This window comes from Xiphophorus maculatus, chromosome 14, assembly GCF_002775205.1.
Source record: "Xiphophorus maculatus strain JP 163 A chromosome 14, X_maculatus-5.0-male, whole genome shotgun sequence".
In the NCBI taxonomy this organism is placed as follows: Eukaryota; Metazoa; Chordata; class Actinopteri; order Cyprinodontiformes; family Poeciliidae; genus Xiphophorus; species Xiphophorus maculatus.
The window spans coordinates 10251121-10263749 of record NC_036456.1 but is presented as its reverse complement, the minus strand read 5'-3'; the positions used below and the strand labels follow the sequence as shown (position 1 = coordinate 10263749).

The 12629-nt window shown below is 39.3% G+C and overlaps 2 protein-coding genes across 4 annotated transcripts; one reads left to right on the top strand and one right to left on the bottom strand.

Annotated features, from left to right (window-relative positions):
• Nucleotides 1–308: 308 nt before the first annotated feature.
• ptgr1 (prostaglandin reductase 1) lies at nt 309–6075 on the bottom strand. The gene is made up of 9 exons (XM_005807225.3): nt 5973–6075; nt 5671–5792; nt 5513–5558; nt 5348–5407; nt 3168–3335; nt 2230–2503; nt 2038–2143; nt 772–890; nt 309–685 (listed from the first exon to the last, which is right to left on the bottom strand). The coding sequence occupies exons 2-9, from the start codon at nt 5774–5776 to the stop codon at nt 575–577; spliced, it is 990 nt and encodes a 329-aa protein (XP_005807282.1). The 5' UTR covers nt 5777–5792; nt 5973–6075; the 3' UTR covers nt 309–574.
• Nucleotides 6076–6146: 71 nt separating this feature from the next.
• Nucleotides 6147–11410, top strand: haus3 (HAUS augmin like complex subunit 3). Of its 3 annotated transcripts, none has more exons than XM_023345789.1 (6): nt 6147–6232; nt 7101–8114; nt 8221–8430; nt 9041–9273; nt 9726–9960; nt 10904–11410. In XM_023345789.1, exons 2-6 carry the CDS (start codon nt 7119–7121, stop codon nt 11126–11128), a joined length of 1899 nt encoding a protein of 632 aa, XP_023201557.1. In that variant the 5' UTR covers nt 6147–6232; nt 7101–7118; the 3' UTR covers nt 11129–11410. The 3 variants fall into 3 exon arrangements, with proteins under 3 accessions (XP_023201557.1, XP_023201555.1, XP_014327317.2); XM_023345787.1 differs by having other exon boundaries at nt 9726–10011; XM_014471831.2 differs by lacking the exon at nt 6147–6232 and having other exon boundaries at nt 7089–8114; nt 9726–10011.
• Nucleotides 11411–12629: the final 1219 nt, after the last annotated feature.

The window sequence follows — 12629 nt, the reverse complement described above, 5'->3', positions numbered from 1 at the left end:
CGTCGAGGACTCAAGGCCTCCAAATACGGGTCGCGCTACGCCCTACGCCACCACGGCACGCCCGAGAGAGAGCTAATTTCATATCCACATCAATCCTGAAGGACAACCCGCGTTTTCGCTGAACCTGATCCTCAGCATCTCCCCAACCCAATGAAATTCAAATGTGCAGTCTTTTTGCTGTTCAAACAAAAGGTAGCCGTTGGCAACGAAAGCGTAACTGAGCTCATGCAAATATTTCAGGCACCTGCCCCTGACAGTATTTTACATCAATTCAGACACTGAAGAAAGTTATTACACACAGGACATTCTGCTGGAAAAAAAACATTTATTAATCAATACAAAACCTCACAGTGAATACATATTGAGTAATTATTATGTCAGTGCAGCGACATAACATTCACACTGCACATAAAGGCACAAGAATATAAGAAGATTTTTCACATTTTAAAAATAATTAATGACTAATAGCCTGATGTTTGTAGTTATTTTATTCCTGGGGTAATCATAAATAATTATTATTGCTCTGTCAAACTGCGCGTGTGTTCTGTAAGAAGGTCACTCCCTTGGTGAGGCATCAAACAGTGACGATAGCCTTGCCGATGTTTTCTCCCTGCAGCATCCCCATGAAAGCAGCTGGCATGTTTTCAAAGCCTTTGGTGACGTGCTCCCGACTCTTCAGCTTCCCCTGCAGAGGCACAACGCAGACATTACGCTCACATGGAAGGACACGTGGCTTAAATATTCACAGGAAAACGCGAAAAGCAATAATACCTCTTTGTACCACCCCATCAGTTTCTTGAGGCCCTGGGGATGGTCGCTCTGCCACCTACTTTGCATGAAGCCTTCTATCTTAACCTGCTTCCAGTTTATGGTGGTTAGAGGGTATGGCCCTGGGAAAGATATATCCAACATTATAAAGCTGAAACAAGAGCTGGATTCTGCATAACACACAGCTTTTGTTGAACTTTAGCAAGTCCAGGTCGCCCTCTAGTGTACAAAATATGTAAACATTTTGAAAAGCATAATGCACAGTGCATTTAATATTTAATACGTTTTTTAAAAAAAATTTCACATTTTGGTACATTACAACCACAAACTTTGACATGTCTCATTGAAATGTATGAGTATAATTAACTGTGGCATGAAAGGAAATAGTAACATTTTTGAAGATTTTCGTAAATAAAAATCTGGCGTTTATTTATATTCAGCACCTTGAGTCACTGCTATGACCAGCTTTCACTACCAGTGTACTTATAAGTGTTTTAGGGAAACGTCTCTAGTAGCTTTGGATACCCAGAGCAGAAATATTCAGCTCATTTTTCTTTGCAAAAATAGCCCAACCTAGGTGATACTGAAACACGAGAGAACACCAGTTTTCAAGCGTAGCCACAACTTCTCATTTGGAATTACGACTAAACTCTGCCAAGTTACTTTGAAAACGTTTTTATTTACCATTTTGTAAAATATAGGTGAATGGGATTTACATATGACATAAAAATGACATATGTTTAGATATGTTTCTATCTAAACATATTAGAATGGCAGAAAAGTGAAAGGTAAATAGACCTCCATCAAAATCCATCTATTGCTAACGAAATCTGGTTGGAGAAAAAAAAATCTGGAACTTTGGGCTAAAAAAGTCAAATTTGTAACATGTTTCTATCCAGTACTGTACATGGCTTGTGGTAATCTGCAATTGAAACATCTTATTCTGGTCTGTTGTGATCCTTGGTCTTCGTGATCCTGGTTGTTCACTAATCAAACCCCTAAGGCTTTGAAAGATCCTGTTGTTTTCACAGAATTTTATTCAGAAGTATCCGAGTCAAAGGTCCGAATACTTATGAACTTCACACTTAAGTGTTTTTTTTAAACAATTTGAAAAATATACACCTGTTTTGTTACCTTTTATTCACTGCTTTTTGTTGCTCTGTTTAATCAAATTCCAATAAAACACACTAAAGTTTAGGGTAGATTTAAGACAAAAACAAAAAGCTTTAAAAGGGTATGAATAATTTTGAAGTTTTTACAGGGACACACCTGTTTGGAACGCAGAGTCGTGGTACGTGGAGATACCTCCGCACACAGCTATTCTACCAAACTCCTTCATCTGCTGCAGGGCAAATGTTGAAAACTGACCCCCAACCTAAACGTACGACAAAACCACAACAAGTTAGAAACATGATTTCAAACAGGAGGAGTTCAAAGACATTTGGAGCTATACCAGCTTACATTTTCAAAGAAGCAGTCATATCCTTCAGGAGCAGCCTTCTTCAGCGCCTCCTCCAGGGAAGGAACAGTTTTGTAGTTGAAAGCCTCGTCAAAGCCCAGCTCTTTCAGGTAAGCCACTTTGGCGTCTGAACCGGCCGAACCCACCACCTTGCAGCCATGGATCTTGCCGATCTGTCCCACCACGGTGCCCACAGCTCCGGCTGCGGCGTTCACCAGCAGAGTCTCGCCTTTTTGCACTTTCAAAACGGCTTCAACGCCGTACAGCGCCGTCAGTCTGCAGACAGGAGGGAATGGGGAAACAGTTTTTCCTGATACGCATAGAAGCTTGTAATTTATTTATTTATTTTTCATAACAAAGTTAGTCATTAACCTCTACAGTGTGTAGACTATATTTCTCTTTTGCTGGAATCAACCGTTGCAGATTACATAATCTATTTCCTTATTTGTTTTTAGAACTTATGATAATTGTACTCCCTGAACGTAAAGCTTTAATGCATCACTATCCATTTGAAAATGAAACTTCTATTTTATGTCTTTATGTCAGCCACAGCTGAATACTTTGCTACACTAGTATAATAAAGATGCACAAGTCAATCGGTCAGGGATCTGAATTGCTCAATTTCCCTCAGCTGGCTCAAGCCTTTTAAATGCTTTTTTTTATTAAACAGCAAACTAAGAACATCCAACATTTTTGGTATGTAAACACATCCACCAACAGCACGCACTCTGATGACTGTTTTTAAGTTCACGAAACAGATTAAGGTGAGAGGCACATGTTTGGATCAGAATCAGCCAAAAATTGGTGTCGGCCAGGCAAAGTCTGAACGGTGGAACTCTAGTATACCATTATAATACTATAATCCTGGCAATCTGATCAAGTAACTCCATTGTACCTGTTTACCTTAAAACAAATGTAATGAAGCCAACACCCGTCTTACCCAGGCATGCCGATGGCACCCACAGCCAGCGACATTGGCACGTTTTTGGGCCAGTCGGCCATGAGGAGAGTGAGGTCCTTCCCATCACTGATGGCGTGAGTTTTCCATCCACAGCTACTCACAACGTGACTTCCCACAGGAAATGCTGAGTTTTTACTTTGGATCACCCTATGCAAAAAAGAAAAAACATTTAAAAAAAAAAAACAGTTCAGCTTTCTAGCAAGCAACTTCACTCAGTGTGGAGCCAACTAATGTGATGTGTTTGACACATTTTTAAAACTTTTAAAACAGAAAAACTGTGAAGTACCTTAAGATTCTTAATCTACAAATAACAGTAACCAGCAGTTATTGGATAGTGACTTGAGATCTATTCACATTATACAATTTAAAACTACAACTTAGTTCAATTCAGTACTAGCTATACTATGTTGGGAGTGTGTTTGAGTTGATGGGGTACATTTTTATTAGTCAAAAATAGAGTAAGGAATAAACAGACTGAACCAACACGCAGTAATGAAAAAGGTCTGACTCTATTCATCTGGATGATACTCTACAGCTGTTTTGTTGCAACTGATCAAAAGGATTTCGTGCCACTTGTTGCTTTTATTCAGAGGTGACCCCTAGATGTCTGCATCAAGAAATAATGGCCTCTATACGTGCAGCCATGTCATCAAGTTTTGGGTCGCGATTCTAAAAAGGGAAGTTTGACACAAAATGAGCAACAACACTCTGAAATATGGTGGTGGCAGCTTGACACTCATGGGGTTATTTATCTTCAAGCCAGAGAGCTGATGTAAATCCAACAGAAAATCCACAGATTCACCTGAATATGGTTGTGGAAATTAGAGGCCCACACAATCTGACTGCACTCAAACAACTTGGAAAGCTTTCTTAAGGTAGAGTGATCAAGTACTGGCAAGTCAAGACGTGGAGTGTTGATAGAGTCTTACCAAAAAAGACTGAATACTGGAATTGAATGAGACGGTGCTTCAGCAGGCTACATATTAGTTTAGGTGTGTGCAAATTTATTGCACGCTTTATTGATTTATTATTTGCCTCCCATAACAGATTTGTTTGTCCAGAATGTAGGTCTTTTTATGTTTTGAAGTCACTTATCTTATTTGACATTTTCACAGAGGTGTACACACTTTCTATGTCCACTGTTGTACAGAGGAAACCTATAGAAGTAGTATTTCCAAGCACGAGAAGGGAGTTACGAATTGTTGACTTAATCTGTATTAAAGGTCAATCAATATAATTCTATAACAGATGGAACAGATTCCCTGATATGTTCTTCTGTGTGAGTAGTTATTGTTTTACAGATTACAAGGCTGGATAGCGTTAAATTAAAAAGCATGTCATGGTAACTGTCTACCAAGAATAGAAAACTATGTTCAGCTTCCTAAAAAGTTGAGAAATGTAATAACCAACTTTTATTTCTTTTAAATGTATAACTTAAATTATAGCAGCATGGAATATAAACACTTCTATAAATATAAAAACTGCAATATCATCGAAATATTTTTCTAAAAATGTGTAAATCCAGTACTAGCTAGACTCTGCTGGAAATTAGCTGACTTAACTTTTTTTTTTTTCAAGATGGATGAGAATAGAATAAATTTGCTACTACCTGAATAAGTTCGCAGCATGCACTAAGGTTATATTTTTTTTATACGAGGCAATGCCCCTTCACATAAATCATGCTGCTACACTTAATGGCTTGCAAACAAAGGACTCTACTACGAGTCGCTCCTCCTTCACCTGATAACAACCATGGTTACACATGTTAAGGACCATAAGTGGAAAGTTCAAAGCGTTCATTCGGAACAGGTGTAGATTTATAAATAGAAATATCTTTTTGTAATATATAAAAGCATTCAAGAGAAAGACAAAGAATATTTCAGTAACACAGTCCTTAAAATCCTCTGAGAAAGCAAAGACTTTAATTTGCTAAAAGCAAAACTCTTGCAGGGTGACAAAATGTGGAACATTTACTGGCATTACTGAACAATATACGTACGTATATACTGTTCATGAATCAAAAACTTTGTATATATAGGATGTAGAAAACTAATTCTATTCTTGAAATAGGAAGTGAACATAATTTAAAGTTCTTTTATGTACACATTTGAAATCTGTCAACAAAGGGCCTTTTCTGCGTCTAAGAAAATTTTCCTTACTTTGCCACTTGAGTTCCGATCATAACATCCCCTTCCTTCATGTAGAGTTTGCTGAAAGGTCTGAATAAAAGAGAAATACAGACTTAATGCATGATAATTAAATTATTCTGAGGTGATTTAGTAATAACTGGTAATATTGTCAAATCTGGATGCATGTCATTGTACCTCATGTATGGATCCACACTGAGAAATACTGCTTCTATCAGCACCTCTGTAACAAAACCAAGATGGATCACATTTTATTAGAATAAGCAACATTAGAGACAAATAACTTTTAGCTGTTCTTCAGTCCTGCAGAAACAGAATGAGGGATCTATTCTTGCCTCCGTTTTTAGGCTCCGGTAGCTCCTCCACCTTGAGCTGGAAGTCGCTGTTCTTTGGGAAGCCATCGAAATGCTTGACCATGACCCATGACTTAGCCTGAACCATGGTGACTTACTCAGGGCTGCGGAGAGAGATCAAACAGGCAGGATCACAGGAAAGTAGTTGTAATTTATTGCCTGGTTAAAAATGAAAAACTCAAAAGAATTATAAAAATCGTGTTCAGTTAACAGAATAAAAACTGAGATAGGTGCAAAAACAAAAACACTTCGCTGTACTTGTTTTAGTGTTTTTACAGACTTACCAGTAGTATTAGTAGATATAGTCTCACAGAAGTGCTGCTAAATAAGCAGAGGTTGTGAGTTAAGTCAGTTAGTAGCTGTATTTATTTGCAGCAGTGGGCGGAAGACGAGCTCCCCCCACGCAACTGTGATTGGTTGAATAAGCAGGTCAGCCTTTTACGTATGACGCAAAACGTCAAGACGCTCAGTTTGGAAAGTTGGCGCGAGGAAGGCTACCGTTGAAACTTTTAACGAATAAAATTGGATCATTTGGAGTCGAACTGTAAGTGTTGAGTTCAAACAAAACTAAAGTTTTAAACTCATTATTCCTGTCAATCTAGCAGTACGTTCAAGTCACCTACAGACTCACGCGCTACAGCTATCTTTTTGTAGCTTTCCAGCTAGTTGCCGATGTTTGTTGCTAAACTCTTCATTAAACTCGGCATTACGACCTTTCATTTTTATCATAAATGGTGGTACGTTTATTGCTCGTGACACCTAATGTATAATAATTTGATGTTTAAATGTTTCGTTTGGAGTATTATGCATGTTTTGACCTCAGTATTTGTGCTAACGCAGAGTTTTAATCGACTGCGTCATGTGAACAGCAGTTTGGCCGTGTTGTGTTAATGTAATGATGACTCGTTGATTCTATGACATTTACACATCTTATCGCCATGATACCGATTACATCAAATGAAGTACATACAAAGACGCACTAACTTAGCCTAAATTTTCATTTTTCTATACCTCTGACAGACTTAACTGGCCTTTGCATCTATGAAGTTTCAATTATATTTTTTTCTACAAAAGTATCAGACCCGCTAATTATCATTGGATGTAAAATCATGTATTTTAATATTTTTAGTGACCTACTTAGGTGGTCATAATTAAACAGTTGAAAGAGTCAAAAGTAATACTTAGCATGAACTTAACTTTCGTAGACAGTGAATGTAAAATTTGGAGATACTTTATAGTCAGTGGGCTACAGATGGAAATTGGCCATCTTTTGCTTGATCAGCTTAATTTAATCTTTAATAAACATGTGCTTAAACTAAATTCAAAAGGTCATTAATACATTTATTTATTTCAATGTCTCTTCTGATTGTCATTATTCTTGTTACGCATTGTGCTGCTGGATGACTGAGCAGCACAGTGTAAGGTTAAACATGTTAAACGGTGCCCAGTTTGTGGAGGCCATGGGCCGTCTGGCATATCCTGGTGCAGCTTCACTGCAGGCTTCAGAGTTTGATTGGCTGTTCGACTGCGCCCCGGAGAACCTTCATTTCTTGCGCTTCGTCTGTCGCACCCTCAACCAAAGGAACGTCCTGACCACAGAGGAGGCAGTTGCGTTTCAGGAGTTGCAGAAGTCTGGCAAACATATCCTGGATGAAACATCCCTGGCGGAGGTTCTCAAAACCATAGGGCCTTCTGATGGGAGCAGCACAAACATCTTGGGACATCGTTCTTCGTCCTCTGTGTTTGTGGTGGAGGGGGATTTGGCTATAGAAGACTTGGAGGCAGAAATCCAGGCACTGTGTAAAGAGAAGGAGTTAAAGCAGCGGCGCTACAACAAGCTGCAGGTAGCAGCCACATCCCATGCGGATGTTGACTTGCAACTTGGTGCTGAGCTGGACAGTGCTGCATGCAAGCTTAAGGAAGCTATTGCGTTGATTGGAGCAGAGAATGCTGACACCAACGCAGTGTTGCAAAACCTAACAGATGAGGTTGGCAGGCTTGGATCGTTCCTCCCTCAGCCAGAAGCTAGACAAAAAGCAGACCAGTTAAAGCCCTCCATTTCCCAAAAGCCAAAAGTTCTCCTCTCTCAGCTGTCTTTGGATCCCTACTTAAATCAGGAGGAGCTCAACACAAAAACGCTCACTGCCTTCACTCAGAAGCATTTTTTTCATGGCATATCGGACATTGTCGAGACATCATGTTCTGAGCACTTCCAGGTCCTTGACCTCAGCTCTTATGAAGATGAAAAGGAGAAGAGTACTGATTGTAAAAGTGGAAGTCGCGTGGTTGAGCACAGGAGGACAGAAATGGCCCGACTTCAGTGGTCGCATATTGTGGCTGAGCACCAGCTGATGCAGGCTTTGGCAGAAGAGAAGGCTGTCAAGGCTGGCTTGGACTGGCTCTCAGAAAAGGCTCGTCATACAAAGGTAAAATAAATTAATGCGATGTGCTGTAAACAAATTAATACTAAAGCTTTGTTGATCCCAATTTGTCTTTTAAACTTACCTTTGCCTGTTATTGTCATCCTCATAGAGCATTTCAACCTCTTCCTCCCTGCACATGCGTGATGTCGTTACTAAGAAAGAGCTGCAAGCTGTGGAGGCTGAGCTGGAAGCGCTGCTTAATGGACCGGTACCTTCTGCTCTCAGAGAGTCAGCCAGGCTGCTGAATGTTCCTGTGGTGAGGGGAGACCTAACATTGCAACTTGCCAGGCAAAACTACTACATTTCTAGGCAGGATCAGGTGAGTTGCTTAATATACTAATTTCACTTTATTTAACACTTTGGGAGGGTCAATATACTCTGAAATACCATATTAGGATTCATGTGATGCTTGGTAATCCGTTTGTGGGCCAAGGATCAAACAATTCATATGTTGTGTTAAAATTTTCTAGACCCACTTTTTGCTCCACTTCAAATGCTTTGGAGTAGATCTCTACCAACTTTTCACATCTGGAAATTTAAGTCTTTGTTTTTTTCTGCAAAAACAGTTCCACTCTTCATTGGATAGAGAGTATCTCTGAACATCAGTTTTCAAGTCTGGCAACTTAGTCTCAATTATATTGATATCTAGATCTGTTAGATTGAATGTGCTTTGATCTAAGCGTTTTGATTTTAACTCTGGTTGCATGTTTAGAGTCTTTGTCCTGCCGGAAGGTGGACCTTCACTGCATTCTGAAAGCCTTTTTGCAGTACCCAACAGGTGTTCTGAAAGCTTTGTCTCATATTTAGCCATATGTTATCTACTGTATCATCAACTTTCCTGTCAAAATAAATTGAAGCTCTGCTATTTTGTGACACTAGAAATGTGCTTCACAGTTTAATAGCTGACTAACATCAATCTCATCGCGTAGGTGCGTGACTATTTACTTCGTCAGAAAGCGTCCTTTGACTTGCTCCTCTTGGCTCATGAGCTGGAGTTGAGAAGGTGGAAGTGCTGCCAGAATCAACTGATGGAAATTGATAGCAGACTGTCGGAGGAAGACAAGGCAGCATCTCTGAGAATAGAGTCCTTGGCTCACCCAGGCCTGGCTATCAACCCGAGACCTAACCCATTCATCAGCTCCCAGGATGTTGCCTTATGCAGGTAAGACTTTTTCAGTTTGAGGGAGAAAAGGATCGGTAGCCAGAGTTTGAAATATAGTGTGGATACGTCAGTCTTCACTTGCTAAACTGGACGGGATTAAACAACATTGAAAAAACCTTGCAGAATTTCAGCAAAACTAAGCAAAAAATGTGTTTTATTTTCTAATCTTTGCCTCAGGAGTGGATTACTGTCTCTGTCTTTGACATTTGCTTTAGAACATCTTTTAAGCAGGAATTTTTGTTTCAAATGTCAGGATTTTGCTTGTACGTGTATCACTTAGTTTTGTTCTTTAGGTCACATCTTCTGGTAGATATAAAAATAACCATTTGGTAACATGTTTGATACGAGCTTGTGCACTTCTGTGCTGCTACAACTACAGATTTTCCTTGCTAACCACAACTTGCCTTTTAACAAATGATGTCTCATGCTTGTATGTTGGTTTTTCTTCTCAGACTTCTTCAGATCCTTGACCGTGAGTCAGACCGCGGTCGATCAGAGCCATTTCAAACGTATGAAGGTTTGGATCAAGCAGCCCAAAACCTAAGGATCAACATTCAGTTGAGCCGAGACTCAGTAGCTGGTGCCCGCCGTGAACAGCACTACATAGCCGCTCGTCTGTACAGTGACTGCGAAGCGCTCCACAGGGCCACATACACTGAACTTCAGCAGTTGCTCTTAGGCCCGCAGGTATGTCCAACGGCCACTGCAGACCAGGACTCCTTTTGTCCCAATGCACAGGTGGGTGTTTTTCTTTTTCACTTCTCTTGATCTGCCATGCTTTATTCCCAGCTCTTAACGTGAGTCTGTTCATTTTACAATCATCGGTCACTCTGGGTGAGGGAAGCTGGTAGCACCATTCTTTTTATTGGCACCTGTGTGATGCAGTGTCACACTTTGGGTTATAAAGTTCTGCATAGTAAGGGAGTCTCTAGAGAAAATCTGTGTTATTTCTGTTAAACATATAACCAAGTTTCTGAATTAATCAGTATAATTAATTACTTTACTGAGGAAGATGGAACTCTTTATTTGCCCCTAGAATCATTGTTTGGTTATGACTAACTAGTTAATTAAACAGTAATTAAAATTTAGCACAGTCTTGTTTGCCAGTATGTAGTAGTACTATAGCTTGAATAAGTGATCATCTTTTTATTGACTGGACCAACCTTGCAATGACTGTAATGGGGAGAGAGAACATTGCAGATATATGTCAAAAAGATTTTAGTTTGTCCTACTTGTAGATAACAAACATCCTTGAAACGTGGACATTGTGTTGCTTAGTAGTGGTGAGTCATCAGTTTTGTTGGCATGTGTTACTGAGCTGCATTTAGAGTATTTTCTGCCAAGTCATGGACAGGTTTCCATCAGGCTGCCTTTTGGATGAAGAACACACAGGAACTAAGATGTGTGTAGAAAACTTGCAGTTAGAAAACCACTTTCAAACTATTTTTTTTTGTGTTTTCAAATAAAATAATAGCTCTTACCCAGTTAACAGCCCATGTAATGTGGTGAATGTGTAACATTTGTTTAGAAAAATACTTGTGAAAAACCTAAAACAATTTTTTAAATAGTTTGATTAGATTGATCCTTATTTACTTTTACTTTCTCATATGGCTCTCCTCCCCCTCGACAGGAACTGACACTGAAACTTGTAGAAGTTGATTCTCAGTTGAAGAATCTACAACAAGTGATGCAGGAAATCCTGGGAGAAGTCAAAGCAAAGCGCTCTCAGCTAGAACGCAATCCCCTGCTCCGGCGGGAAAGGGAATTGTACATCTTCTTCCACTTGGACACACGACTTCTGCAGAAAGTAGTGGAAGATCTGGAGAACAAGATACCAAACAGAGGAGACCAGTGAAACCATGAGGACCTCTTCCAGCCGTCTCAGCTCCTCTTCTGTTCCTGCTATGACAATAAGGACTTATTACTCTTTTGGACGATAGAGATGAATCTATTGGAAGTTTGAACCACTGTTCTTTTGTGAAGGCAATAATGATTAGTTTGGGGAAATTGAGCAGTTCTGTTTAAGTATTGCGGTATTTCTAAAAAAAAAAAAAAACTTTGTTTCATATTCATATCTTCCTGTTATCCTATTCTACTTGTTTGTGTTTATCTGTTAAATAAAATTCAGTTGAATCAACATGGAGTTTTATTATTGTAATTTTGTTCCCACATATTTTTTTTTTTAGATCTCTGTGAAATTTTACTTTAGATTTCAGGTCTGTGCAGCACTGAAATGTATTTTTTGTCCTTTTTACTCTGTAAAAGCTAGAGCCAGAGACCAACAGGAAGCAGACACTGTGTTAGGGAGGAGATGGAGCAGTCGAGCGGCAGGTTGTACGCTGGTCCACTCTCCCAGGCAGCCCTGAAGATCCTGGCAGCTCTACGGGCCGAGGATCAGCGCAGGTGCAATCTGCACTCCTCCAGCAGTTGCAGGCAAAGTCAGTCAGAGTAGAAATAAGCATTACATTTGTGTGTAAATAACATTTGCTATCCATTTCGAGTCCCTGCCATAACTTTCTGTTTGATGTTTTAGCCTATATATGATTACTAGTACTTTAAGCACTACTATTATTTAACAAGTCATTCCACTTGTACATTTTTTAGATGTTTGTGATGAAACAAGGCAACTGAATATCCAGTACAGAAATGCTTTTGCTTATTCTGACCTACATACAAGTCATAAACTTATGTATTTGGATTTGCTTACACTGTGTTTTTATGTTAGTGGAAAGGTGTAATTACACCCATGTGGAGTCATGGACTCCAAGCAGCTGCAGTCAGTTGGAAAGTAAAGACAATTTCTCCTGTTGGTAAGTCAGATGAAATTGTGTCTCTTGACAATTATAAACATAAATAAATATAGTTTATTAGTCTGCACCTCTCTAAAAAGATGGCCTTTGGGTATTACGGCCATGACTCAGCAGAGCAGAATCTGGCTCCATCTGAGTAACATAAACTACTGGAGGCCATTAGATTACTGATTATCACCCATAAAATACCTAGCTAGACCAAAGTTCAGTGATAACTGCTATCATCTCTTCATACCATGTCCAATGTCAATAGAGCTCAAATATTGCAAAGTCATGATGGCTAGTTTTTTTTTAAGTTTTTTGCTGTATCACCAACCTAGATTTTACTTGATAGAACAACATGAAGTAGTGTTTTCCTGTGAAGTGGAAGGAAAGAAAAGATTTTCAAAATGTTTTGCAAGTAAAAAGAAGTAGTGTGGTGTACATTTGTAGCCTCTTTTCTCAATTCTGGTAGATTTACCTTTTGCAACAAATAGCTGCATGTTATTGGGGTGTGTTTTACTAGGTTTGCACATCTTGGCCCGTCATTTACCCCCATTCTTCTTT

Coding starts and splice junctions, on each gene's coding strand:
- ptgr1 (XM_005807225.3), bottom strand. CDS start 5,776: ATGGTTCAGGCTAAGTCATGGGTCATGGTCAAGCATTTCGATGGCTTC. Junction 3,336..5,347: donor ATCGGAACTCAAGTGGCAAA/GTAAGGAAAATT, acceptor TTTTTTGCATAG/GGTGATCCAAAGTAAAAACT. Junction 2,144..2,229: donor ATGACTGCTTCTTTGAAAAT/GTAAGCTGGTAT, acceptor TCGTACGTTTAG/GTTGGGGGTCAGTTTTCAAC.
- haus3 (XM_014471831.2), top strand. CDS start 7,089: ATGACTGAGCAGCACAGTGTAAGGTTAAACATGTTAAACGGTGCCCAG. Junction 8,115..8,220: donor AAAAGGCTCGTCATACAAAG/GTAAAATAAATT, acceptor TCATCCTCATAG/AGCATTTCAACCTCTTCCTC. Junction 9,274..9,725: donor CAGGATGTTGCCTTATGCAG/GTAAGACTTTTT, acceptor TTTTCTTCTCAG/ACTTCTTCAGATCCTTGACC.